The sequence below is a fragment of the Schistocerca gregaria genome, chromosome 7, assembly GCF_023897955.1.
Source record: "Schistocerca gregaria isolate iqSchGreg1 chromosome 7, iqSchGreg1.2, whole genome shotgun sequence".
Classification (NCBI taxonomy): Eukaryota; Metazoa; Arthropoda; class Insecta; order Orthoptera; family Acrididae; genus Schistocerca; species Schistocerca gregaria.
The window spans coordinates 510,135,286-510,162,207 of record NC_064926.1 but is presented as its reverse complement, the minus strand read 5'-3'; the positions used below and the strand labels follow the sequence as shown (position 1 = coordinate 510,162,207).

The window sequence follows — 26,922 nt, the reverse complement described above, 5'->3', positions numbered from 1 at the left end:
CAAGAGCAGTGGAAGTCCCACAGAACGCCGTGAACTGCGTATGACACTCGGACTTAATGCTACTGCAACCGAATCATTAGTTCTGAAGTTGGCCCGGAAGTTCGAGACCATGGGTTCTGTGCCAGACGTTAAGGAAACGGGAAGATTTGCTCAATGGGTCTTGGCTCGACAAATGGAGAACGAGAACTTCGCAAAAAGAATAATTATCACAGATGAGGCGCACTTCCACCTCAGTGGGTACGTCAATAAGCATAACTGCTGAATTCGCTGTAACGAATTCGTCCCTACTCCCAGGCACCCTCTAGAAGCAGTGGGAGACATGAGGACCGTACCTGCAGGATGTATCCCCTGGCGTAGTCTTCGTGCGTCCAGCCGAAGCCGGCGAGCACGTGGAGCACCTCGTCGCGGCGCAGCACGGAGAAGAGCCTGTCCAGCAGGATCTTGAGCCTGATGGGCAGCGCCTGGCAGCCGTACAGCACGAGGCTCGCGATGTCGAAGGCGGCGTTCGCCTGCACCGGCTCCACGGGCAGCGCCGGCGCCTGCTGCCTGCCTCCCAACTTGTCCAGCGCTGCACACACACAAGAGGAAACAACGTGTACACGCTCTCACTGGCACGGTATTCAGTAATGTCCACTGTATAATGACTTTTAGAAGTGCAGTAAGTTCTCATTTCGTTCAAACACGATTCCAATAGACACGCAAGTGGTTTTTAATGCAGTGACCCGCGCGGGGTAGCCGCGTGGTCTCAGGCGCCTTGTCACGATCCGCGCGGCTCCCCCCGTCGGAGGTTCGAGTCCTCCTTCGGGCAAGAATGAGTGTGTTCTCCACAGCGTAAGTAGGTTTAAGGTAGATTCAGTAGTGTGTAAGCTTAGGAGCTGACGACCCAAACAGTTTGGTCCCATAAAGTCTTACCACAAATTTAATGCAGAGTTGTAAGATGACGATAATTTTACCTCTGATCATACAATAAAAGCTTTCACGTCTGGTGCTGACATCACTGAAAACTTGCGGGCTGTAACGTTGTGGTCTACATCTCATCTACATCTACATCTACATGATTACTCCGCAATTCAGATTTAAGTGCTTGGCAGAGGGTTCATCGAACCACAATCGTACTATCTCCCTACCATTCCACTCCCGAACAGCGCGCGGGAAAAACGAACACCTGTTCGAGCTCTGATTTCTCTTATTTTATTTTGATGATCACCCCTACCTATGTAGGTTGGGCACAACAAACTATTTTCGCATTCGGAAGAGAAACTTGGTGATTGAAATTTCGTAAATAGATTTCGCCGCGACGGAAAACGTCTTTGCTTTAATGACTTCCATCCCAACTCTCTTATCATATCTGCCACACTCTCTTCCCTATTATGTAATAATACAAAACGAGCTGCCCTTTTTTGCAACCTTCCGATGTCCTCCGTCAATCCCACCTGGTAAGGATCCCACACCGCGGAGAAATATTCTAACAGGGGACAAACGAGTGTAGTGTATGCAGTCTCTTTAGTGGACTTGTTGCATCTTCTAAGTGTCCTGCCAATGAAACGCAACCTTTGGCTCGCCTTCCCCACAATATTATCTATGTGATCTTTCCAACTGAAGTTGTTCGTAATTTTAACACCCAGGTACTTAGTTGAATTAACAGCCTTGAGAATTGCGCTATTTATCGAGTAATCGAATTCCAACGGATTTCTTTTGGAACTCATGTGGATCACCTCACACTTTTCGCTATTTAGCGTCAAGTGCCACCTGCCACCTGCCACACCATACAGCAATCTTTTCTAAATCGCTTTGCAACTGATACTGGTCTTCGGATCACCTTACTAGACGGTAAAACTTTCTCCTAACGTTTCCTCTCCGACTTCAGGAGATTCCTTCATATGTTGGTTGGTTGGGGGAAAAGGGACGAAACAGCAAGGTCATCGGTCCCATAGGATTAGGGAAGGATCGGAAGTCGGCCGTGCCCTTTCAAAGAAACTGCCTCCGTATTTGCCTGAAGCGATCTATCTTCAGAGATAAAATGGCGAACTGCCTCTGAAGATGCCTTCCTCAGTCAGAGAGGACACGTCAGGAGTAAGTTTTATACATCGGCCACGCTCTAATGGCTCAGAAGTTTTAAGTGGTGCATTTTACCTCTGTTGGCTGCATTGCAGACTGCGAACGCATTTGGACGAAATGATGACAGATTGTACTTGTTAAAAATACCATATCCCAGACAACATTCGTGAATGTGCGATAATAAACTCCAACACTGCATTTATTTTGCTGGACCGATTTCAACCAAACATAGTACAGGTATCGCCTACTGTCTGGAAAGGAACGCTGTGTGGATACGAAAGACCTGCACTGCATATCAAAGTGGTGGTAGTTGAGCGGGCGGGGAATAAATGCTAGTGTAGCCCACGACGCGCCTATATCCATATCCCGTATGTTATTGATCCAGTATTTGAGAATGAATCACCTCATGTCTTGGAACAAACACTAAACATAATGCAAAACTATTATGAAACTTTTTCTCGGTGACAATCCTCACAAAACGACGAAAGGGAAAAATTTGTCGTCTATTACATTTTTGCTGTTCCTGCAGTAAAACTGCCGCATGAAGAATGACTTTTAATTTTTTACGTCTATACTATTATCTAGCGCCGCACCTTGCAGACAGTATTCATACTACTAACTGTATCTAACAGCAAAATTATATTCTTGTACGATACGTAGATCAGGAGATATGACGCCATAAACACTGGGCAGTGAAAAGATTGGGAATTTGTACGGGCGCTCACAACCAGGCCGTTGAGCTAACCACAGAGCACAATCATCATCATCACCCTCTTGGTGTGTGTGTGATAGCGTGGAGAGAGAGAGGGGGGGGGAGAAGACGTTCACAGATAGGTTGAGAAGAGAAGATGGACAGCGAAAGGGGGAGGGGCAAATGCACAGAGAGAGGGAAGCGGAGATCAAAAGAGAAAAGAGAGGGGAGAATGAAGGACGATATAAACAGCGACAGGTGGAGGAAGAGATGTATATGGAGAGGAGGACGTGTAAATAGTCAGAGAAATGGGAGAGGATGAAGTGGGCAGTGAGAGGGTTGAAAGAGGCGAACTACTAGAAACTTAGATTAAATACATACCCATTCAACTCCAGGTACTCAGTTAGTTAAGCTGTACATTAAAATAAGTGAAATCTCTGCCTTCCCGTTTCCTGTGTGCCACGAGACGGAAATTACTTAACATTATTCCTTCAGTACAGAGGTGAGAATCAACATCATAAGGTAATATATAAATGTTGTAAAATATTTTTCCAGCAGTATCAATAAGAAAACGCAATGGCCTACCAAATAATCATTGTGTTTTTGAGATATTATAACTCGCAGATCTATTCCTATAGATAGTTACTGTGCTGTATCGTAGATTTTTTATCTGACGATGGCGTCATTTTCATAACTGCTTTATCGTATCCATACGGGAGACATGATTAAAAGATATTGTTGCATTATAATTTTAGAACAAATTGAAGTATTTCTTCTATCTTTTTAGTGTCTTCTCGATAATCTAAAAGAAATTAATGGTTTCCTGTTACGATGCTATTATTATGATCCTTTATCAGCTGCTAAAAGCGTGTCTGTTCTTACAGAATTTGTCATCCGGCTTACGTCTTATATAATGTGATGTTGGTGGCGTAACATTTATTAAAAACGTTCACAATATTTCAAGGTTCTGTCAAAATGTATTCAGTCGTGGCAGTCATTTTAACATTAAAAGATCACATCTCTTCTTTCCTTCACTGAAACAATATTTTTTAATTCAAATTTAGTTTATGTTAATTTCTAAAATAAGCATTGTGGTGGTATAAAGATGCTTGCGGCCTACAATCAAACTTTTTATAGAGTATCTCCGGATAACACGGTAAACTTGAAAACCAAGACCGCAGACCCCACATCGTTTTCCCAGCATCGTTACGGAAACATCGGGTAACTGGCGAAAGTAATAGTACTTACCACTTTTTACGATAAATATCAACGACTTTCATAATGTTTCTTATATGGCATAATTATTCCACTCAGGAAGAATTAAAATACAAGAACACGCTAATCGAGGTATATAAAAATTGCATGGGACAATTGTAAACAGTTTTACTTTGGACAAACAGGACGAGATCTTAACACAACATTTAGAGAACATGCTAGAGATAGTGATAGCAGCCAGTCGAGACTCTTTATGGATTTAAAAATCCAAAACTATAAAGCCAACAAAATCAAAACAGCATTTCAAATCTTAGGCAAAATATCAAAAGGACTCCACATCAACATATTTGAAGAACTGGAAATGTATATATAAACGTTAAAAATCTCTCGCACGACATATCAAATGGACAGCCCGACATCGAATACAAACATTACCTAGAAAGTTTTATTGACATTTTAGAAAATGACAACGGACAGAAATAATCGATTAAATATTACACAAACAACTAAATTATCTCTAAATCAAACAGTTTCTCAGACTAAGGGTCACTACGCTACAACCACTTCGTAAACATACAGCGTCATTCATAACTGTCAACTATCTGTCAAATTATTACGTGGCTTTATTTTACAATAATAAAAACAGTGAAGATTGACAAAGGGATTCATCAATTATGCCGTATGTATGTCTTTCCCAGCTAGACATATGTATGTAGATGTATGTATATACATGTGCAATTAACTCCGCATACAAATATCGCAAAAGTAAACGAAATTTACAGACTAGTGTATTTGCAGATGTACTTGACAATGACAATACCACCGAAATAGGCCTATTGTACGAAATATACTAACATCGCAGGCAGCTAACTTGGAATATTAATTTAAATTGTCACTTTACGACATGTTTCTTGCCGCACGCCACACTATACAAAAATGTTGAGCTTCATAATGGCGTACGCCACATTTTAACGCCATTGGAATAACAAGAGCGCCGTTATCGCTTACCTATTTATTTTCGGTGCCTAACAGATTTTAGCAGGGTTACCCATACATTAAAATACTCGTATATGTGTTCACCATGTAGTGATATCTGGAACCAGCAGGGGAATAGCAGGGAAGGGGAATTGTCGTGTTACGTGGATAGTGTGTGTGTGTGTGTGTGTGTGTGTGTGTGTGTGTGTGTGTGTGTGTGTGTGGCTGGCCGGTGTGGCCGTGCGGTTCAAGGCACTTTAGTGTGGAATCGCATGACCGCTATGGTCGCAAGTTCGAATCCTACCCCGGGCATGGATGTGTGTGATGTTCTTTGGTTGTTAGGTTTAAGTAGTTCTAAGTTTTAGGGGTCTCATGACCACAGACGTTAAGTCCCATAGTACTCAGAGCCATTTGAAGAACCATACGCGCGCGCGCGCACACACACACACGTGCGTGCGTGCGTGCGTGCGTGCGTGTGTGTGTGTGTGTGTGTGTGTGTGTGTGTGGACGTGCTTGTTGTGTGCTTGAGAGAGAGAGAGAGAGAGAGAGAGAGAGAGAGATTAGAAGGGGTAGGGGGAGGGGGGGGGGGTTGAGAGAGAGAGAGAACCGGGGGGAAGCAGAACGCTAACTACCTTACCAAACAAGAAACACGTGCAATAACTAGCACCCATTTAAATATGCCTTCCGCTCTGTGATTACTATCGACTATTTGCAGTTAAGACCATGTAATGAGGACATTAACTTTAAAGGAACTTGGTACTGGGCTATCCACCAGCAAATACCTCATAACTCATGATTCCTTAATTGTGGTGTCAGGCGCAAGGAAAATATCACCATTAACGTGATGAGAGCAGGCCACATGGCTGCCTAAAAAAATGTAACACCTGTTTAAGTTAATATACGCTCCGAACTGCAATTACTGTGCAGTTTTAAGACGCTGTCGTGCTATTTTCTAATAGAGTGTGTGGAATATAACAAAAAAGAGTTCTAGTTGGGTACTCAAAATTGTTTGTTACTTCTCATTCTTCTTGTTCCAACTTCGAACAATCAGTCCTGTGAATGTGTTTAGAAGTTCATTAGACTTCGTAAAATGGGTTTTTGTTGATAATGTAAGTTTGAGTTGTAAACAGTTTGCTTCTTTACGTCGATAATCCTATGGTAAATTCATGGGACATAAGAGAGATGACAGTTGGTTCACAAAATGGTGCACCGACAGCACTTTTGCAACTATGTATGGATATGAAGGCAGCATGGCTCCAGTATCTCTGCAAGGGCTTCCATCGACGTGCTGAGTCCATGCCACGTCGAGTTGTTGCACTATAACGGGCAGAAGGAGGTCCGACACGATTTTAGGGCGTATCCCATGACTTTTCTCGCCTCAGAGTACCTCATCTGTGGGATTTCAATGTTTCTATTGTCTTCTGGATCGTTAATAAAGAACATGGAGAACAACAGTCTCAGGACACTACCCTGTGGCACGCCTGTCGATGACTGTCGATCTAAATTCTAAGACAACATGGCCCGTAGGGAGCTATATACCTTTAAACCGGTCACAAGTTTTGTTTTATACGTCGTACAGTTAAATTTTTGTTAATATATGATCGTGTATTACCAAATTAATTTTTCTCTGAGATCAACAAATACGGTATCCTCCTGACAGGTTCAAGGCATCCAGGATGTTCTACATCTACATCTACATTTATACTCCGCAAGCCACCCAACGGTGTGTGGCGGAGGGCACTTTACCTGCCACTGTCATTACCTTCCTTTCCTGTTCCAGTCGCGTGTGGTTCGTGGGAAGAACGACTGTCTGAAAGCCTCCGTGCGCGCTCTAATCTCTCTAATTTTACATTCGTGATCTCCTCGGGAGGTATAAGTAGGGGTAAGCAATATATTCGATACCTCATCCAGAAACGCACACTCTCGAAACCTGGCAAGCAAGCTACACCGCGATGCAGAGCGCCTCTCTTGCAGAGTCTGCCACTTGAGTTTGCTAAACATTTACATAACGCTATCACGGTTACCAAGTAACCATGTGACGAAACGCGCCGCTCTTCTTTGGATCTTCTTTATCTCCTCCGTCAACCCGATCTAGCACGGATCCCACACTGATGAGCAATACTCAAGTATAGGTCGAACGAGTGTTTTGTAAGCCATCTCCTTTGTTGATGGACTGTGTTTTCCAAGGACTCTCCCATTGCATCTCAACCTGGTACCCGCCTTACCAAAAATTAATGTTATATGATCATTTGACTTCAAATCGTTCCGCACGCATACTCCCAGATATTTTACAGAAGTAACTGCTACCAGTGTTTGTTCCGCTATCATATAATCATACAATAAAGGATCCTTCTTTCTATGTATTGGCAATACATTACATTTGTCTATGTTAAGTGTCAGTTGCCACTCCCTGCATCAAGTGCCTAATCGCTACTGATCTTCCTGCATTTCGCTGCAATTTTCTAATGCTGCAACTTCTCTGTATACTACAGCATCATCCGCAACAAGCCGCATGAAACTTCCGACACTATCTACTTTGTCATTTATATATATATTGTGAAAAGCAATGGTCCCATAACACTCCCCTGTGGCACTTTAACGTCTGTAGATGTCTCTCCATTGAGAACAACATGCTGTGTTCTGTTTGCTAAAAAATCTTCAATCCAGCCACACAGCTGGTCTGATATTGCGTAGGCTCTTACTTTGTTTATCAGGCGACAGTGCGGAACTGTATCGAACGCCTTCCGAGAGGAAAGCTATTTGTCCGAAGCCCCCTCTTCATTTTGCACTTTCAGTATCCGCTGTTGGTGCAATATGGTCCAAAGCCACCAGAGTACATTAAAATGGCACTCATAGCGCAAGATTGTGGCGAGGATTTGTAGTGCAGCGTGGCTGTACAATCTCGCCTATTGTGTCTCCGCAGCCGTCGTACCGTTAACCAACGGTGCACAGCGCAGCGTCTCCGCCGCCTAAGGAGGCGGCAGCAGTGAAGTCCCTGAATGAGAAGCGGACACGGGCAGCCCTTTGAGCCCCTGGAGGAAGCAGACAGCGTGTCATTATTGGGCATTGTCGCGCCGCCTGCGTCCTCCCAGCCACGCCGAGGCTCGGCTGCCGCTCCAGCGGGGCGTGGCAGCGCGACGGCGCCCAGACAAAGGCCCCCGCTGCGCTCCCTTCATCGACGGCCAACAACACTTTGCGGTGAGCAGACACGGCTGTCAACGGCTGCCCCGACTCTCGGCAGTCGTCGCAGTTCGATCGAGTGTAAAGGCCGCGCACCGCCCCTAACTATTTGTTGTTCTCCATCTCCCACAGCTTTGTTTGCAGAGTCTGTGGCAGAAGCTACCTCCCTCTGTGTAGCGCTGTGAAGGATCTAGAAATCGTCCGGGTTTGTTCCTTGATAAATGCAGCCAACCAAACGTAATCTCACCAGACAAAATGTAAGTCATCTTCTAAAATCGAGGACCGGTCACATATGCTGCAGAATTGCTGCCAGGCAGTCGTATGAACCTCCACCGCCCGCATCTCGTGGTCGTGCGGCAGCGTTTTCGCTTCCCACGCCCGGGTTCCCGGATTCGATTCCCTGCCTCGTGGTGGCCTGGTGTTGTGTGATGCCCTTAGGTTAGTTAGTTTTAAGTAGTTCTATGTTCTAGGGGACTGATGACCATAGATGTTAAGTCCCATAGTGCTCAGAGCCATTTGAACCATTTGAACCTCCACTACAGATGCTTCTGATAAAGTGATGTTATCTGGAATAAGTGGACTGAGAATGGTTAATGTGAAGGGGTGACACAAGGACAGAAAATAGCAATCCTGTTTGGACGTGACTATAATCACATAGTGGACGAATTTGTTAGAATTGTTAGTGTACTAGTGCGGACCGTCCAACGCAGCTACAAGAAATGGTGTTACATGCAATATGAACAGGGTCTGTATGGAGATCGTAACCAACAGGGATCGGATCGCTATCGGTATCAATCCGACAGAAATAGCTGCTGTCGGTGAATGCAAGTCCTTCCCAACCAGTTTATTATCAAACATTGCGATGAGAACGACATATATGGACATATGGATCCGAATATTTCAAAAAAGGCAACTAATCGAGGCAGCACAGAAAACTGAACATCTTTAGTGGGCCACATAACAATAAAACTGGATAGCACCTGACTGGAGTTGTACAATATAGTCCGACTGTCGCATTATTTTCGCTTTCCAAACGATACGAGGTATCGCGCCTACCTGTATGTTCTGTGATGAACACTGAGACACCGTGCTCCACATCGACTGGTCGGGTAAATCACTCGTTCTTAATTCTACAGAAAATGTCAGGGTCTGTATGGAAAGGGGAATAAAAGGTAGCAGTCATCTTTCCCACAGTTTATTAGCTCTGCTGGATCCACTTGTCCATCAGTGGCTTCAGCTGGACATAGAGTATCTGAAGAAACTCTCAGCCATTCTTCATGACCGAATTGAGGCCATTGTCAGGAACTGACGTGCTGTTTCATGTACTAGCATGGTGCTCAAACATTGACCAGTTGTTTGTTTGGTGTACTTTCCATAACCGTCATTAGCACTGCGCTAACTTGGAATGAATAGTTAAAAGCATACATCTGCGATACAATTGTGCTCTGTCCTTAAGCAATCCCTCTGTGAATCCAAAGACCTGGCCACTAGATAGGAAATATTGTGTATCCCAAGACTAATCATCAGTGTTCAGGGATATGACAGAAACGATCATTCGAAGCATAAAACTCTAGTAAACATGGACTCCTCTAAAAATTATCCCTTAAGACCTATGAACACTTGGTCATCTTCGATAGTGTGAAACACATCTCTTCTACTGAATAACTGCTCATTCCCGTTAAGGTATGGATTTTAGAGCTAGTTCTACCATACAATTTTTTTTTATTTTAATCAATATTACCTCCTCGAAAAATATGGAAAGCAAAGAGCTTGCTGTAGAAGAGATTTTGGCAATATCGAAGATAAAGAAGTGCTAATAGCTCTTAAGATACGCGTTTTAAACCCAATATTTACCAGACTTCTTTGCTTCGAGTGATGGTTCCTGGCATCTCCCTGAATATTGACCGTTTCTCCTCGGACGCCCTGTAAAGAACTCTAAACATTCATGGTGGTGTCTGTTTGTTCTATATCGTGTCTCCCTACCACTTTCGCGCAACGACGCTCTGAATGTGTTTTTTAGGGAATTGACTAGTTTGAACCTGGGATCTGTTGCTGGTAAGGAGACGCCAGACCACACATGACATGTAGAATTCAGAAGAGTTCAGTGAGACTAGCGATGATATAACCAAATACTTAATGATCTCAGCGTCAGCTCCACTGCACTCCCTGTAAAAGAATCTTAATACTAACTAAATTTAGAGGAAGGGGTTCAAGGCTTTCCTATTTTTAGTTAGTTGGTAAAATAACGTCGAAAAAGCAGTTAAGTTTACCATTGGAAATTTTATTCTACTCACAAAACATTGTTTATAAATTGCACTATTGATAAAAGGAAATGTTTTAATACATGATGATAAAAACCAACTACGTTCAACAAAAATGTGAACGAATATTTCCTGAATGGGTTTCCAAGTTCTACAATGGATCGAAGGATGCCCTATGCCAAATCACATGTATAATCCAGGTTTAAATTAAGTTTCACAAAAGAGAAAACAATCAAAATGGTCTACAGTGACCCTCAATTATCGTTGATTACTTATCTAACTTGTCGTAAATTACAGTGGCTGATGTGTCTTCTTAATAACTACATAACAGAAAAATCATCGCGTTTCAAATTTTTACTTCAAGTGGCAAATGTGAACACTATGAGCTTTAATTTACGATCGACACTGGTATTACGCAAAAAGGGGGTGTAACAGATGAGACTTCTGCAGTTCTGAGTGAAGTCTTATGCGCGCAAAAATGCGGCAACGAGTGCGTTCACTACCTTGTAGGTGTTTAGGCAGCGTCAGGGCGGCAGCGGCCGGCGCAGCAGCCATCCAGCTCGCCGTCTCGGAACTCGCTCTCCTCCCCTAACTTCTCCTTACTACCATGTACGGAAATTGGTTTAAAAAAAACTATCTGGGTGTGTTTTCATCTGACCAATCAGGGTCTCAATGTTAACCTTAAGCTCCGCCTAAAAAATTCTGTCTATCCAATGAGAAACGTTATACTTTTCGTGGTGGGGCAATGTTTTTAAAGTTTGCAACGTAACGGAGACGCGAAAAAGTCTCACGCTAAAACTTGCAGCTGGTGTGGTCCTTTTAGCGTTATCGTAAGATCTATACTGTTCTTCTGGAGGGCTCTATCTTTTAATATGGGCTGGCTGGTGGTCCTAACGTAACAGAGACACGAAAAAGTCTCACGCTAAACCTTGCGGGTGGTGTGGCCCTTTTTGTGTTATCGTAAGATCTATACTGTTTTTCTGGAGGGCTCTAGCTTTTAACATGGGCTGGGGGGTGGTCCTTGACATAACAAAGACGCGAAAAAGTCTGACGCTAAAACTTGCGGGTGGTGTCGTCCTAATGGTTAGCTGGCAACGTGGGTTCCAGTCCGTCCCTTATCGTAAGGCCTGCTCTCGGCTTCTGTTCTCGTTTCTCCCTTCGGAACTGCGTCTGTTTCACGGTGGGAGGGTATGACATGCATTCAGGCATTCTTGTGTTAGTTTGTGGTATTCCATTTGCTCACTCGTTACTCGTATTACTTTGGTTAATTTAATGTCACGATTTATTCGGAGCTATGCGACATACTACTGGATTTGCTTATCATGTCAGGGTTTTCATGGAAGTTGTTGGATTTGCCTGACACCTTACAGAACACTAAAAGAATCTTCAATTGAAATCCGTCCTGAACTTTAGAATATTACAACAACATTTTGATCAATTTCAAGGAAGGAAGATGGATTTTCACGTCCCGTCGATAATGTCAGTAGAGACGAAGCACATGTTTCGAATGGAGAGGAATGAAAAAAACTGATCATTTCCCTTTCATTTCCCTTAATCGCTTTACGGATATCATGGAAATCCTAAAGCAGGATTACTACATGGAAATTTGAACCATCGCCGTCTTACTGTGAAATTTCGTTTGATATGGCAAACTTAGAAAAAGAAAGAAAAATCTTAGGTAACGAGCACTTGAATGACGTCAGCGTCAGAAAGTCACAAGAATCAAGTACTTCACTATGCACAGGAGCAGTACGCATTATCATCTCCCTAATAACTCTCGCCAAAGCAGTGGCTTTCACTAGAAGTTCCTGCAACTATTTTCTCCCTGATTTATCACACAATTTCTACCAAATAATATATGCCGCAGACGAAAGCCCATGGATTTGACTTTGAATGTCATATTTGCTCATCTGCTATGACGTGCAAAAAATGACGAGCACTTGCCAAGACGGTGCGTTAGACGAGGAAGGAAGACACGAGTTTGACATCGTGTCGACGACTACGTCATTATGTACTGAGCACGAACTCGGATTGTGGAAAGATGGAAAAGGAAATCGCTTGTGAAATTCTTGAGGGGAGTGTCGCTATGTTTGCCTTGAGCGGCTTAGAGCACAACAGGATCCTAAATTTTGTTGCCCGTGAGGGGACTAGAACGAAAGTTCTTGTGCATGGTAGTTTGGTGTATTCCCACTGCGTTACGTTGAGCAATAAATCCCGCGGATGCGAAATCTTCTCGTTGCCTTTGTGAAAAGAGACAGTACAACAATATCAAATGAAAATGATGGTTGTTCAGTAATGCTATATTAATAATAAGTGCCGATTTTGTAACGAATAGCGGCGTTTTTAACGCAGTGCTATGCTTTTATTATTGGAGGAGATCCCCTACCTGTACTTGGGTAGCTGCGCATTAGATAGCTCGCAGAATTATTTTTCTGTCATATGATGCAATTTACGTCTCTGTTACTGCTGAATGTACCTGAGAAAATTAAGTACCAGCTAGATTAAGATGCACGGTAAACCAGCGCCAGCCGTGACAGGTTGCCTACGCCAGAGAACACACTCACTTTCAGAGCCGGAACAGGATGACACCTAGTGCAACACTATAGCTATCCACTCTAACATCGAATTTACGGCCACTTTATTTTTAAATTCAAATGTACCACAACGTTTCCAAACAGAGAATTGCGGATGACTAGCAGAACGTGTACAGAACCTGTCATGGATGGACGCAGCTCGTTCCAAAAGCAAATAGAAGTAGTCCTCTTCGCCTGAGGACGCTCTCCGGGGCGTTTGATAAATAAACGGGACATGCAGTGCTCTGCAGTTTCTCGAGGGCGCACGTTTCGGGAAATGTTTATTAAAAGCATAGCCATTCCCCAACAGCCGCACAGGCAAACTTCCATCGGTAGCCTACGTGTCTCACAGGGCCGACCCATATGTGACGGAATTCTATAGGAATAGACCTAAGAAGTGTGTGGTTTCAGCCTTCGTAATTCTCAAATATGCGCTAATAGAAAGAAATAGACACACCATGAGGAAGCTATAGGAATGGGACGGAAATCGGTAGATGTCATGTGTAAGTACAGACAAATAAATGATTGCAATATCAGAAAAATTGGATAATTTCTTCTAAAGAAAACCTTCACGTATTGAGCAAGACAATTAGGCGTTTCTGGTCGTTATGCAAGCAGTAATTCGGCCTGTCACTGATTTATAGTATTGTTGGATATCCTGAGGCATATCACGCCAAATTTACGCTTTACATAGTCAAAATACCGAGATGGTTGGAGGTGGAGTGTCTTGTGCGTAATGCTCGCTGCATACCGTTTGTCGATACACACTCATTTCGTACCAAGCAACATGTGACGGTCAGCGAAGCGGACAACCAGAAGAACCTAATTCTCACAATTAACGTTGGAATTAGTGTTAGTGATATTTCAATTCACAGCTGTTTTAACGATTATGGTTTACGTTATCGTGACTAATTTTGAGTTCAAACGGTGTGTCCCCTTACATTAGGTCCGTCGACCATATTTTAAAATGTTACTGTCATGTTCTCGTGGATACGTTAACGTTTAATCCATTCAAATACGGCGGTGTTATTCGCCCTCGCCGAAAGTCACAATGTTAGATTTGTAGCTTCTACCACTATACTCAAAGTTGATTAGGATCTTCCAGCAAGTGTGTTGCTACGCTTTATTCTGTCGCACTGAGGTATGAATATGTCGCGAAATTTTGTTCTATCCATAGATCTAAGCTTTCTAACTTTATTATGCAATGCGTATACTTTTTGTAATTATTTCGATACAGTCATCGTAAGTCAGTGCTTACAAAAGCTAGCGACCTTTAGTTCGGTTTCTCTGTATCTGAGCGATGTACAAAACTAGGTAGAGTGCGTACCTTGCTTTTCCCCATTTTGTAAAAACATTCGTAACCAATCTCGACTCAACATCAGTTAGTTTCAATTTATAGATGGCTTCCGTGTTCGAAAAATAATTTACAGGCCTACTATAAATGATTCATTCGTTTCCAAAATGTTGCGGTGTCCAAAATATTACATGTGTAAATATGACTGATACATGAATAGAACCTGTAAACTCGCCAAGTTTGCATCATGTACACTATAAATCTTCTATGAGTACATCTCCGTCCAAACGACACATGCGCAAGCCGTGCTCAAATTCGTCCAAAGCTCATTTAGCAACAATGTCATTACGCCAACACTGATGAGTTCTCTGAGCTGTTGCAGTGTTCTTGGGAATGGGGGTAAGTAAACAAGTAAACACTGTCCTTAATGTGGCTCCAGAGGATAAAGTCACCAAGCATTACGTCAGTTGGTCAGGGCGACTAGAGGAACAGGGCCACATCATCTTTTACACTAAGCCCAATCCAGTGATGTGTGCCCTCGTCATTTAGGTAGCAACGAACAAAGATGCTGCAATGAGTGAGTTTCTCGTCTTTTTGCAAGATCAAATTCTCGGAATCAGCAATAGGTTGTCAAAACAACTACAACTACAACATATCAAGGTAAGAGATACCCATCGCATTCGTCTCACAGAAGAGAAACGACGCTTACGGCTTCATCTGTGACAGTGCAAAGGAAACATTAGCCTTCGTCGAATGTAGTCTGTGTGCTACGAGATGATGAGGATTTCAGTGCTCCGTAGTCTCACGTTGTGGCTGTTAAACTTCTCAAATAACTGAAACGTTCCCTCGCTGTTGAATGTTAACTTGCAGGAGAAATGTTTCAAGTGCTTTCTGCATTGTTATGCGAAATTGAAGACGCCGGCCACAATATTCCGGTTTTAACTGTTGCACGAGCAGCAGATCATACGATTTGAAACGCAACCGCCGTCGCAAAATCTGCCACACAGCTTTATGCTGTATTCCGAGTTTGTGGCTTGAGTGGACCGTCGATTGTTTCGGACTTTCCCTCATCCTCTCCACGCTTGCTTCTGGCACTCTTGGCCGATTGGCACTTTTCTCTTTGCAGCGACAACCAGTGTTCCTAAATTGTCGATAACAATGCAAAATGCTCTTTTTGCAAGATGGTTCTTTTTCATAAATCATTCTGAATATACGCTGCTCTGTGGCAACAGATAAACATTTCGCCCATTTCAATGGGCAAAAACGCTTCTGTGGCCTTTTTTGCTATTTTACCAAAGCACAGCAGGCGTAAAGCCAAGTGGTGACCACGACGCAATCTCGCTAAGTATACGGTTATATTCAAACATGAATCATATTTGTATGTGTGACATCCGTACTTCGGAAAATACAGAATTCTGAAAACGAATGAATCATTGACAGTAGACTTGTATTCCAATTTTGTCACCGAGTGACCTATTATTGGCAATAAAGGTGAACTACATGATACGTTATCGCCTTGAGTAATGTGATAATATCGTTCAGGTAACAGTTCAAAAATAAAGGAGCATAGTATTCTGTTAGTGTTTAAACTAAACAAATAAATTTTTGTGCATAATTAGTTAATTGTATGTTGCATAGTTCACTTGATGAACGATTACTTTTATTGAAATGATGTGCAAAGATTCAGTTTGTAGAATATAAATACACGACTAATTTTGAATTGCTTTTCTTCTATTTTCCCACAGCTATGACACGTTAAACAAAAATTTTTCTATGGAGGAGGGAAGTTGTTGAGAAGATGTGATTTGGGTTGCATTTAAAACTTGCTTTTCTACCTGTCATTGGACAGAAAACTACCTATTGACTTCTATTCTGGGTCTCTGAGTGAGTTAACGCTGATTAATAAAGGTAACGTTTTTTGTAATATTGTAACTATGGGCATCACTAGTCCTCAAATTGTGACGGATTATTTATGATGAATTTCATTACCACAGCCAATTTTGTGAATGTGTAATTAAAATGCCTACCTCCTCGAGGTATCTATGATAACTCCGGGTGAACACCATGTATTACACTAACTAGCCCCTACAGTTCAATCTGTCCTTTTTTGCTACGTGATGAGTTACCCAGAAAATATTTCCATAAGACATTATCAGCTGGAAATATGCAAAATAAGCCAGGAAGTTTATTCGTTTGTTTTCAAGACTATTAACCATACGAAGAGATAATGTAGCCCACCTTAAATTTTCCAGCGGCTCAGTAATAAGCTTTTTTCCAGTTCAAGCTTTCGTCAATATGTTCACCAGGAATTTTGACTCCTGATCGTGTACAACATCAACTATTGACATGGTTATTTGTCGTAAAGACAAATAAGGGCCGGCCATGGTGCCCGAGCGGTACTAGGCGCTTCAGTCCGGAACCGCGCAACTGCTGGGGTCGCAGGTTCGAATCCTTCTTCGGGCATGGATGTGTGTGATGTCCTTAGGTTAGTTAGGTTTAAGTAGTTCTAAGCTCTAGGGGACTGACGACCTCAGATGTTAAGTCCTATAGTGCTCAGAGCCATTTGAACCAGTTTTTTTCTCCAAATAAGGATGAGTCCATTTTGTGAACTATTAATAATTATTCAGTAACGTCACTGACAAATTTATCTGCTTCTCTTCTTCTGAAGGGATTTTAAAACGTTAGTATCATCTACAAAAAGGAAATTTTTCTTGACCAGTACGAGTATTTAGCAGTGTTTCTGAATGCGTCTTGAGTCTTTAGCAGCTGCCCTTTCCTGTGGGTTTTATGCAATCTGGAATGCCTTCGAAACCGATGTATGACATTTCCATACCCTCTCGTTGGCTACGTGCGAACTATAAATCATACAGAGAAATGAACAGAATATTTTTGTAGGAAATTTAATGTTAAAGTTTGTACTGGAATATTTTTTCACAGGAGGTCACGGTTCTCGATTTATTCAACGAAAACGCTTTTGAACGCACTTTCTTACGTTTTTATTGAATAATTCGAAAATTACGGCCTCCGCAAAAAGTATCCCAGTGGAAAATTTAACTGCACCACACTTCGTACAAAAAGATCCCGTTCATTTTTTTGTGGGTCTAATAACTTGCGCCAAGTGAGTGACAGAATAAGAAAATCTTGAGCCTGATGTTAAAGGCATTCTGTCGCATAAAGCCCAAAGGGAATGGCAAACGAATCAGCCGGTATAAGGACAGAGAGCACCTAAAACTGAGCCCAATTGGATTTCGTTCATGATATCCCTTCATATATACAATTTTTTCTTCTTCCGACATGGAATAATTCACCACAATATATATGTGGCAGTAAAATGGTACACTTATAATAAATAAGAGTACAAATTGCTGAACTGGTACCATAGTTTTCGTAAGTGCTATAAGTCGTACCCCAGTAGCTGATCACAACCTCTCGTAAGACTGTATTTAGAAACACGTTTCGCGTATGATTTTTGTACTCGCCGTCCTGAAGAATGGAGCGGAAGCGGCTGATAAGAGTAAAACGAAACGAGTAGCTCTTATCGACAGCTGTCCGCTGACCATCCGTCACATGTAGAGCAGTGTTACGTAAGGTGGCGGGTGCAGATGTCCGGCGTCGTATCGGTGTCCAGAGACATCGCATGAGCTCTCCGTGACTCACTTGCAGCGTCGGATTGTAAAGTTATCGTGTTTTACTAATTTTTGCTTATGACGCCCCATTAAGAGACGGCTCAGCGTAAACAAAACAACGTGACGACTCGTAAAGTTGTCCGCTTACAGGAAAATACGTGCTCTGATACCCTTGCTGAGTGACCCATTCCGAATGCAAAAAACGTGAAGTAAGAACAGCAGATACGAGTGACACGTTCTTCTTCACAAAGAACGTAAGAACATTAGCTTTGTTTTCCTTGCCTCCTACTGGGTTATGGTTTTTCTCTTTCTGGCTCTGAGCAAATGAAAAAAAAAACCTTTTTCAATTTTTCTGTTTTGGTAAAGTGGGTACAATACCATGGCTATATTGCTGTACTACTTATTGTTAAGTAAGAGGTTTTCTTGTGCATCTAAAATTCGGCTGTTTGGCTTCCGACAATTGCACACTTTTTTTAAAGTTCTGTACTTGGCGTTGGTAATGAAGGGAAACATTAATTATGTTCTTTCAATTCAGATTGTGTAATGTATATTGGTAAAAAGACTTCGATGTTGTGGAATTAATACGCCGACATAACTTCTTGTAAAGGAGGCTGTAGGAGGCTGAGAGTGTTCCAGATGCTAGGAAGGAAACTGTGGAAGTATACCGTCAGGTATGCCAGAAGGAAAGTGAAGACAGCTGCTGCCTGACAACACTGCTGATCAAGGTGACAAAAATACGTAGTAGGGCCTTTCTACTTAACACTGGGACGATGAAGGTAAGAAATTCTGTACGTGTATCTTAGAGACATATTTCTCTGTTCATTCTAATTTCATTGCCACAATATCTTAATAATTAATCGACTTACTGCACTAGCGTACTTACATATTTAGCTACTGTTTTGTGAGATGATATAAACTTATTGTGTCCATGTGAGTCTACCTGGACACACATTTAATCGTGTCAGGAAGATAAAATGCTTGAGTGAAGACTATATAAATCCTTTTGTCTTCATACAAAATCGTTAATTGTGGGTTAGGCCGTCAAAACTGATTTCTGTTAATACGAGGGCTAATTCTCTTTTTCTACCTCCGATCGGTGGCTAAATGGAACCAACATTTAGTTACACGTTCCAACTACTTCTCTTGCGCCTTCGTAGCCGTTTGTTGTAGTGTGGTACCAACTGTCCACTACCCTCGTCAGAGAAGGCAGCCACCTGTTAAGTATTTCCGTCAGTTCCCTACGGTGGTCTGTAGCTCGTTACCTGTGCCAAAATGTTGTCTTTATAGCAAGGGGTTTCGTGTGATCGAAGAGATGGTGGAGCAAAGTCCAGTATCTAAAGTGGGTGATCCAACACTTCCTATCGAGAACATTGGAGAAACGCCTTCTTTGCACCTGCAGTGTGCGGCCGAGGATTTTCATGACGAAGGAAACGCATGACTGTTACGTTTTGTGGGCTGCATCAAATCTAGCGAAACTCTTCAGCAGGACTTCATAGTTTGGGGCAGACACTATCTTCTAGGCATTTTTACGTACTCGCTGAGCGTTCAGAACAAAAACAAATGCGAAGTGATGCGACAGATAGGCCGACTGGAATCACTGCACAGCACAGCCTCACAAAATTTCACCGGATTTTCACTGTTGTTTTATTTCACGACCGATCGGAGGTTACAAAAAAGACGGGCCTCGTACATAAGGAAATTTTCAGTTATGAATATTTAATAGACTCTGTGGTAATAGATCGTGAACACTAGCAAGATAGGACACCAGTTCTTACTTACTTAAAACTAATGGACAAACCCGTCAAGGCTATTACGGTGAAACTCCAAACACCGTCGTATTCTTTTACGTGTCAGAGCATACATCGTAGAAACATTATCAGTTTCCTTTCCTGTTCCATTTGCGTCCTGAGCGAGGCCATTGTGACTGTCAGTATGAACCTTTATATTTTCTGCCTTATTCTCTCGATCTGTACGTGAAACGCTGCGGTGTCAGTATAGTAGTGGCACAGTTATGCCTGAATTTAGCTAACAACTTTTCGCGGGAATTAAGTATTTTCCCAAACATAGTTATTTAAGTATCCCAAACGTTTCTGATACATCGACCTGTCAAGAGCGTAACCCAGCAGCTCTCAATTTATTCGATGTCTGTTTCACTGCCCACTTGAAATGGTCACCAGATATGGGAACAACAATTTAGAGTGGTGACAATAGCGTCTGGTACGCAATTTTCTGTACTGATGCAATGCCTTTTCCAGAACCCTAACAGAAGTAAAACATTCGCATTCTCTGGCTTTACGTGATGGTCCCATCCCGTATTACTTCTCCATACATACTTAAATGATTTGACGCGCTCAAGGTGTTGACCACTGTTGTCTGTATCAGGTGCTATCGAATTCTTTTTCTTTGTTATGGGATACATCTTACATTTACAGTGTATTCTGAAAATTTGTGTAAGATTCTTGAACGGTCTCATCTGAAGCATATCGAGTTTCCACTAGTTTTCGACTACATCTTCTGAAAAGTAGACCACGCGAGAGTTCTTTAAATCACAAAATGTTGCACCGGGTGACATTGACTTGTCCTGCCCGTGAAAACGCAGAAAGTGATGTAGCCGTGTGGGTCAACAGAAATTTTTTCACAAATAGACAAGTTTCTAAAACTTCCAGTATCCACATAACTGATCTGGTGAATTTTATACCCTGTTACATGTCAAGAACTCAATCCACCAAGAAGTACACAAAAGTTGCTCTACCGCAAACGACTGATGGTTATACACTCAGTAGATCACTGGGATACAGAAACAGTGAGAATATTTAAATAGTACGAGAACGTTCTGAAAAGTAACACCTCCGATTTTTTAAATTCTATTCTTAATATCAGTCGAAGTACACCATCTCATGCATATTACTCGATCGACTTTGCCGCTTCGCTGACGCAAGCTCGAGTGTTCCTAATCGTAGCGTATAACATGGCGATGCGTAATGTAACTACGTCGGTGAGTGATAAACAGCGTGATACGTTTGAATTTTTTCTACCCTGTCCTTCAGCACGACAGTGACAGATCAAACACGAGCTGTACGACATCTACAAGAGTCCGACGCTTTGGGTTCACCAACACTGATCATCTCCCATTCAGTCCCGACTTGGTCCCACCCGAGTTTCATCTGTTTAGGAAATTTAAGAATATCTTCGAGGGCTTTACTCTAACAGTGATGAAGCTGTGCAAGCAGATGTGAAGTTGTGATTCTGTCGACAAAATCGAACATTCTACAATAACGTTATCAACGAACTGGTCTCTCTGTTGGAGAAATGTGTTCGTGGCCAGGGTAATTAAGTTGAGAAATAAATATGTAGACATGAAAGCTAAGGATTTCGTATGTTGATATCGTTTGCTGTTTTAAAAATCTTCAAAAGTTTTCTCACAAAAAGTCGGAGGTGCCATTTTTCAGCAAGCCTTTGGGTATGCAAATTTCATCTTCATAAGTTATTTTATTCGGCGATCTGAAATTACATCCTCATATGATTATTTTTGAGGCATTTAACGAGTTAACAAATAAAGCTAGAAAATAATTATGTTCTCAATATGGTAGGTTGAAACTGAAGATTAAAAATATGTAATAGAAAAAAAGTCATAAAACTGACAAAATTCTGTTGAATATCAACAAAAATAACCAACAAAATCTGTCATATTAACCATTTAGCTACTACAGACGACCCCTTTGCATTCTGTGCTGACAATGGCTCTGTTGTGACTGTACAGCTCGCCAAATGCTAAAACCTATGCCGAGAGACGGCGTTCCGGCCACTGAGAAATGCGTATCATCCGATTTTAAGATAACTATTAGCTGAAAAAAAGTTTTTTTGCGCATCTTACAGTGTGGTGTCTTTTCTCGATAAAGGGTTGAGTGTCTTTTCATTAGTCACCATAGTTGCTGGTTGTGTCAAATTAAGTAAAAGGTTACATGCTATTTTGAAGAGATTATACAGGTAAAAAGTGATCCGCAAAATTTTCAAAAGTTAATTTTCGGCGAGTACATGGAACAGTATGAAAAGTAGTTAATATATCGAACATTTATTTAAAATTCAGAGCACAACATTATCTCATTTCATTTCGTTCTGGAGTTATTGCATATTATATCCCACGGACAGCCGCATGAGATGTGCCCATTTCCATCCCTGTGAATCGGGAATTACGCGGGCATAAGAACTGAAAAGAAGTTTTCTGCAAATGATAGAACGCCAAGAGGCATTTATGATGTATGATAAATCCTCGAAACTTTCTTATTTGCCAAGATACGGAAGGAACTCGTTCTCAGCAGTGACAGTTCGAAGACTCAGGACGCATTCAGAAGACAATAGCACTGTAAGAAAACCAAAGAGCCACGCATATAAACGTCCACAACATCTGGGGAACAGTGGAGCAGGACGTGTTTACGCGTCCACAGCAGCGAAATGGTTAATACTCATAGTGGAGAAACAGGGAATAATTTAGAAATAGTTTATACAACTTTGACGCCATCTACAGGAATCTTACAATAATTCGCCTTTGATCACGTTAAAGGATTTATTGGTGTATCTATGTAGTCATTTTCTTCTTAAATAGCTTATCTAAGGCTGAACAGAAGGCCTTTTAGAAGAATATTTTTTGTTTGGTCATGGAACTTGTAGCCTTGAGCCACTACTTGAGTATTAGAACGTAGGATGTCTCCAAGAACCACTTTCATATTGGTTTGCAGAATAGACTTAACATGTAAATAAGTTATACACAACTGCAACCAGACACTTATTTTCAATAATAATGCTTTATAACATGAACCGGTTTTCGAACCTTTTCAGGTTCATCTTCAGAAGGTTTCGGGAGGATCCGGGAAGTTACATCATTACTGGTAGTAGCATAATGCTGGGTGCTGGTTTGCGACAGTATAGACGACTTTTTTCGTATCTGTCTACCTCTATTTTCATGTCCAGAACACTTTCACACGAACAATATTAGTTTACACTTTGACAGTGACACTTTACCAGCACCCAGAATGCGCTTTACGCATCAAAATGGAGGCAGACAGATACGAAAAAAGTCTCCTATACTGTCGCAAACCAGCACCCAGCATTATGCTACTACCAGTAATGATGTAACTTCCCGGATCCTCCCGAATCTATCTGAAGATGAACCTGAAAAGGTTCGAAAACCGGTTCCTGTAATAAAGCATAATTATTGAAAATAAGTGACTGGTTGCAGTTGTGTATAACTTATTTACATTCAGTATACAGTCACGGTTCTAAAATATCCGTAATGGATAAGCATAGACTTAACAGCCTATGACTGAACTGCGGCGGTAGAAGTATCTCCAGTTTGTGACCATTTGTACGTGGCATGTCAAAAAGCATGGGGCCCAGATACACAGCTTTAATCCGCAAGGAAGTTTCAATGTTGCAAATACCCACTCCCCCTCCCAAACGCCCCTCTGACCCCCTCCTCACGGACGCGTGTGGGTGTAACAAGCAATCGGCTGTACACACACTGGTACGCACACACACACATATACACACACACTAGCAGGTGGCAGTTGTCCCCGATCCGCTAGAGTTTCGAAACCCGATGCCGCAACAGTACCAGACAGATGGCGCGCCGCCAGGTAATATCCGAAATGTCAGGCGGGTAATTTATTGACGAGATCGGCCGCAGCAAGAGTCCTCGGCCGGTAATCGCGTTACGGCCTCCGGGCCTTAAGTGGAAACTGGAGCAAATTAGGCGGTCGGCGTTGCAAATTGGATTGTCACCTCTCTGTCACTGGCAGGCGCTCCTCGCCCGGGGGAAGACTGCGCATAATGTAATGCGATTTGCGCTCGCGGCGCCCGCTGGGGTTGACACCGCCGCGGCTGTCGCTAACCGAATCAGTGTCCGCTCGTCGCCTGACTCATTCGACACACAGCTGAAGCAGCTCTCTTACCTCCCTTCGCATCTGACGTCACTCGCGTCTTCCACTGCCTGTCCCTTCGCGGAGTGTGCTTAGAAGTTTCCAGAACCTCAGTGGTTCAAGAGAACACAGACATGACCATGCTATTTATCAGCCACAACTTAGCAAGGTATTCCATGTACTGTTACCTTTTCTTAAGCGGCACTCTCGGTGGCTAATTTGTATATTTGTTATGAACAGGTTAATTCTGGCCGTAAAACAAGAAACATAACGAATGGTGTATTATTCTGACATCTAAGTCTTCTTCACATTTTTAATCAATGATGGGGAAATAAGAAGATACCAAAAGACTGGCTAGTGCCAAAGTAATATTTACTTACCATAAGAGCGATAAAAATAACTGTAATAGCTCGAGCTATAGGTATCCAGGATTCAGCCTATGAAACATATGCCAAAACCGTGGACGTAATACTCAAAAATAACGTGGAAAAACTCATGTGTGAAGCGCAATGATGTTTTAAAAAGGAAAGATGCATCATTGACAATATTTTTGCACTACAACAAGTTCCAGAAAAGAGACGAGAATTCATTCTGGGATCCTATCCAGGTTTAAAAAGATTCAAAAACGGATTTGATAACGTGAACAGAGAAATGCTATAGAATATAATGACTGAACGAGGGTTATCTATTACGCCTCATGAATGCTATTAAGAGCCTACACAAAAACACCGAAACTGTTATCGGTATGCAAAATATAATCACAAAGCCAACGAACACAGGCAATGGGTTACGCAAGGGACACTGTATATCGCCGACACTCTTCAGTCAACACTCCAAGACAAAAAGAAAGACACGCCACGAAGGAATTATCCGAATGGTACGAAAATCAGCATATGATGGACATGTACAGATAAACAAATGATTCAGTTTCAGAAAAACTGGGCCGGCCGCGGTGGCCGTGCGGTTCTAGGCGCTGCAGTCCGAAACCACGGGACTGCTGCGGTCGCAGGTTCGAATCCTGCCTCGGGCATGGATATGTGTGATGTCCTTAGGCTAGTTGGGTTTAAGTAGTTCTAAGTTATAGGGGACTGATGACCTCAGATGTTAAGTCCCATAGTGATCAGAGCCATTTTTCAGAAAAACTGGATTACTTATTCGAGACAAAGAGTTCCACAAACTGAAAAAGTCACTAACACATTGGTCCACTACTGGTCCTATGCAAGCAGTTATTCGGTTTGGCACTGACTGATAAGAGTTGTTGGATGTCCTCCTGAGACGAGGACTGGCACTATAGATCGTCAAAATCGCGAGCTGGTTAGAGGGCCCTGTCCACAATGCGACAAAAATGTTCTCAACTGGAGCTCGATCCGGCTCACTCGCTAGCCGAGATACGGTTTGACAAGCACGAAGACAGGGAGTACAGAAGCTCTCGACGTCTGATGTCGGTTATTATTTTGCTGAAATACACTCCTGGAAATGGAAAAAAGAACACATTGACACCGGTGTGTCAGACCCACCATAATTGCTCCGGACACTGCGAGAGGGCTGTACAAGCAATGATCACACGCACGGCACAGCGGACACACCAGGAACCGCGGTGTTGGCCGTCGAATGGCGCTAGCTGCGCAGCATTTGTGCACCGCCGCCGTCAGTGTCAGCCAGTTTGCAGTGGCATACGGAGCTCCATCGCAGTCTTTAAAACTGGTACCATGCCGCGACAGCGTGGACATGAACCGTATGTACAGTTGACGGACTTTGGGCGAGGGCGTATAGTGGGCATGCGGGAGGCCGGGTGGACGTACCGCCGAATTGCTCAACACGTGGGGCGTGAGGTCTCCACAGTACATCGATGTTGTCGCCAGTGGTCGGCGGAAGGTGCGCGTGCCCGTCGACCTGGGACCGGACCGCAGCGACACACGGATGCACGCCAAGACCGTAGGATCCTACGCAGTGCCGTAGGGGACCGCACCGCCACTTCCCAGCAAATTAGGCACACTGTTGGTCCTGGGGTATCGGCGAGGACCATTCGCAACCGTCTCCATGAAGCTGGGCTACGGTCCCGCACACCTTTAGGCCGTCTTCCGCTCACGCCCCAACATCGTGCAGCCCGCCTCCAGTGGTATCGCGACAGGCGTGAATGGAGGGACGAATGGAGACGTGTCGTCTTCAGCGATGAGAGTCGCTTCTGCCTTGATGCCAATGATGGTCGTATGCGTGTTTGGCGCCGTGCAAGTGAGCGCCACAATCAGGGCTGCATACGACCGAGGCACACAGGGCCAACACCCGGCATCATGATGTGGGGAGCGATCTCCTACACTGGCCGTACACCTCTAGTGATGGTCGAGGGGACACTGAATAGTGCACGGTACATCCAAACCGTCATAGAACCCATCGTTCTACCATTCCTAGACCGGCAAGGGAACTTGCTGTTCCAACAGGACAATGCACGTCCGCATGTATCCCGTGCCACCCAACGTGCGCTAGAAGGTGTAAGTCAACTACCCTGGCCAGCAAGATCTCCGGATCTGTCCCCCATTGAGCATGTTTGGGACTGGATGAAGCGTCGTCTCACGCGGTCTGCACGTCCAGCACGAACGCTGGTCCAACTGAGGCGCCAGGTGGAAATGGCATGGCAAGCCGTTCCACAGGACTACATCCAGCATCTCTACGATCGTCTCCATGGGAGAATAGCAGCCTGCATTGCTGCGAAAGGTGGATATACACTGTACTAGTGACGACATTGTGCATGCTCTGTTGCCTGTGTCTATGTGCCTGTGGTTCTGTCAGTGTGATCATGTGATGTAAGTGACCCCAGGAATGTGTCAATAAAGTTTCCCCTTCCTGGGACAATGAATTCACGGTGTTCATATTTCAATTTCCAGGAGTGTATAAACCCACTATGGCTTTCTGTGAAAGGGAGCAAAACAGGGCGTAGAATATCGGCGACTTACAGCTGCGTTGTAAGTGTGCCTCGGATGACCGTCAAAGGGGTTGTGCTATGAAAAGAAAGGCACCCCAGACCACCACTCTTGGTAATAGGGCCATGTGGTTGGTGAAAATCAGGTCGGCACCTCCAGACACCCCTTCGTTGATCATCGGGGCTCAACTCGAAACGGGAGTCATCACTGAAACAG

The 26,922-nt window shown here is 43.1% G+C and overlaps 1 protein-coding gene across 3 annotated transcripts in view; it reads right to left on the bottom strand.

Moving 5' to 3' along the window:
- The window catches only part of LOC126281862 (uncharacterized), a 292,903-nt gene that overhangs the window by 22,695 nt on the left and 243,286 nt on the right, over positions 1–26,922 (bottom strand). For all 3 annotated transcript variants that reach the window (XM_049981127.1, XM_049981126.1, XM_049981128.1), the window contains one exon: positions 333–568. In XM_049981127.1, coding sequence (XP_049837084.1) covers positions 333–568 — 236 coding nt within the window. The remainder of the gene's footprint in view (positions 1–332; positions 569–26,922) is intronic.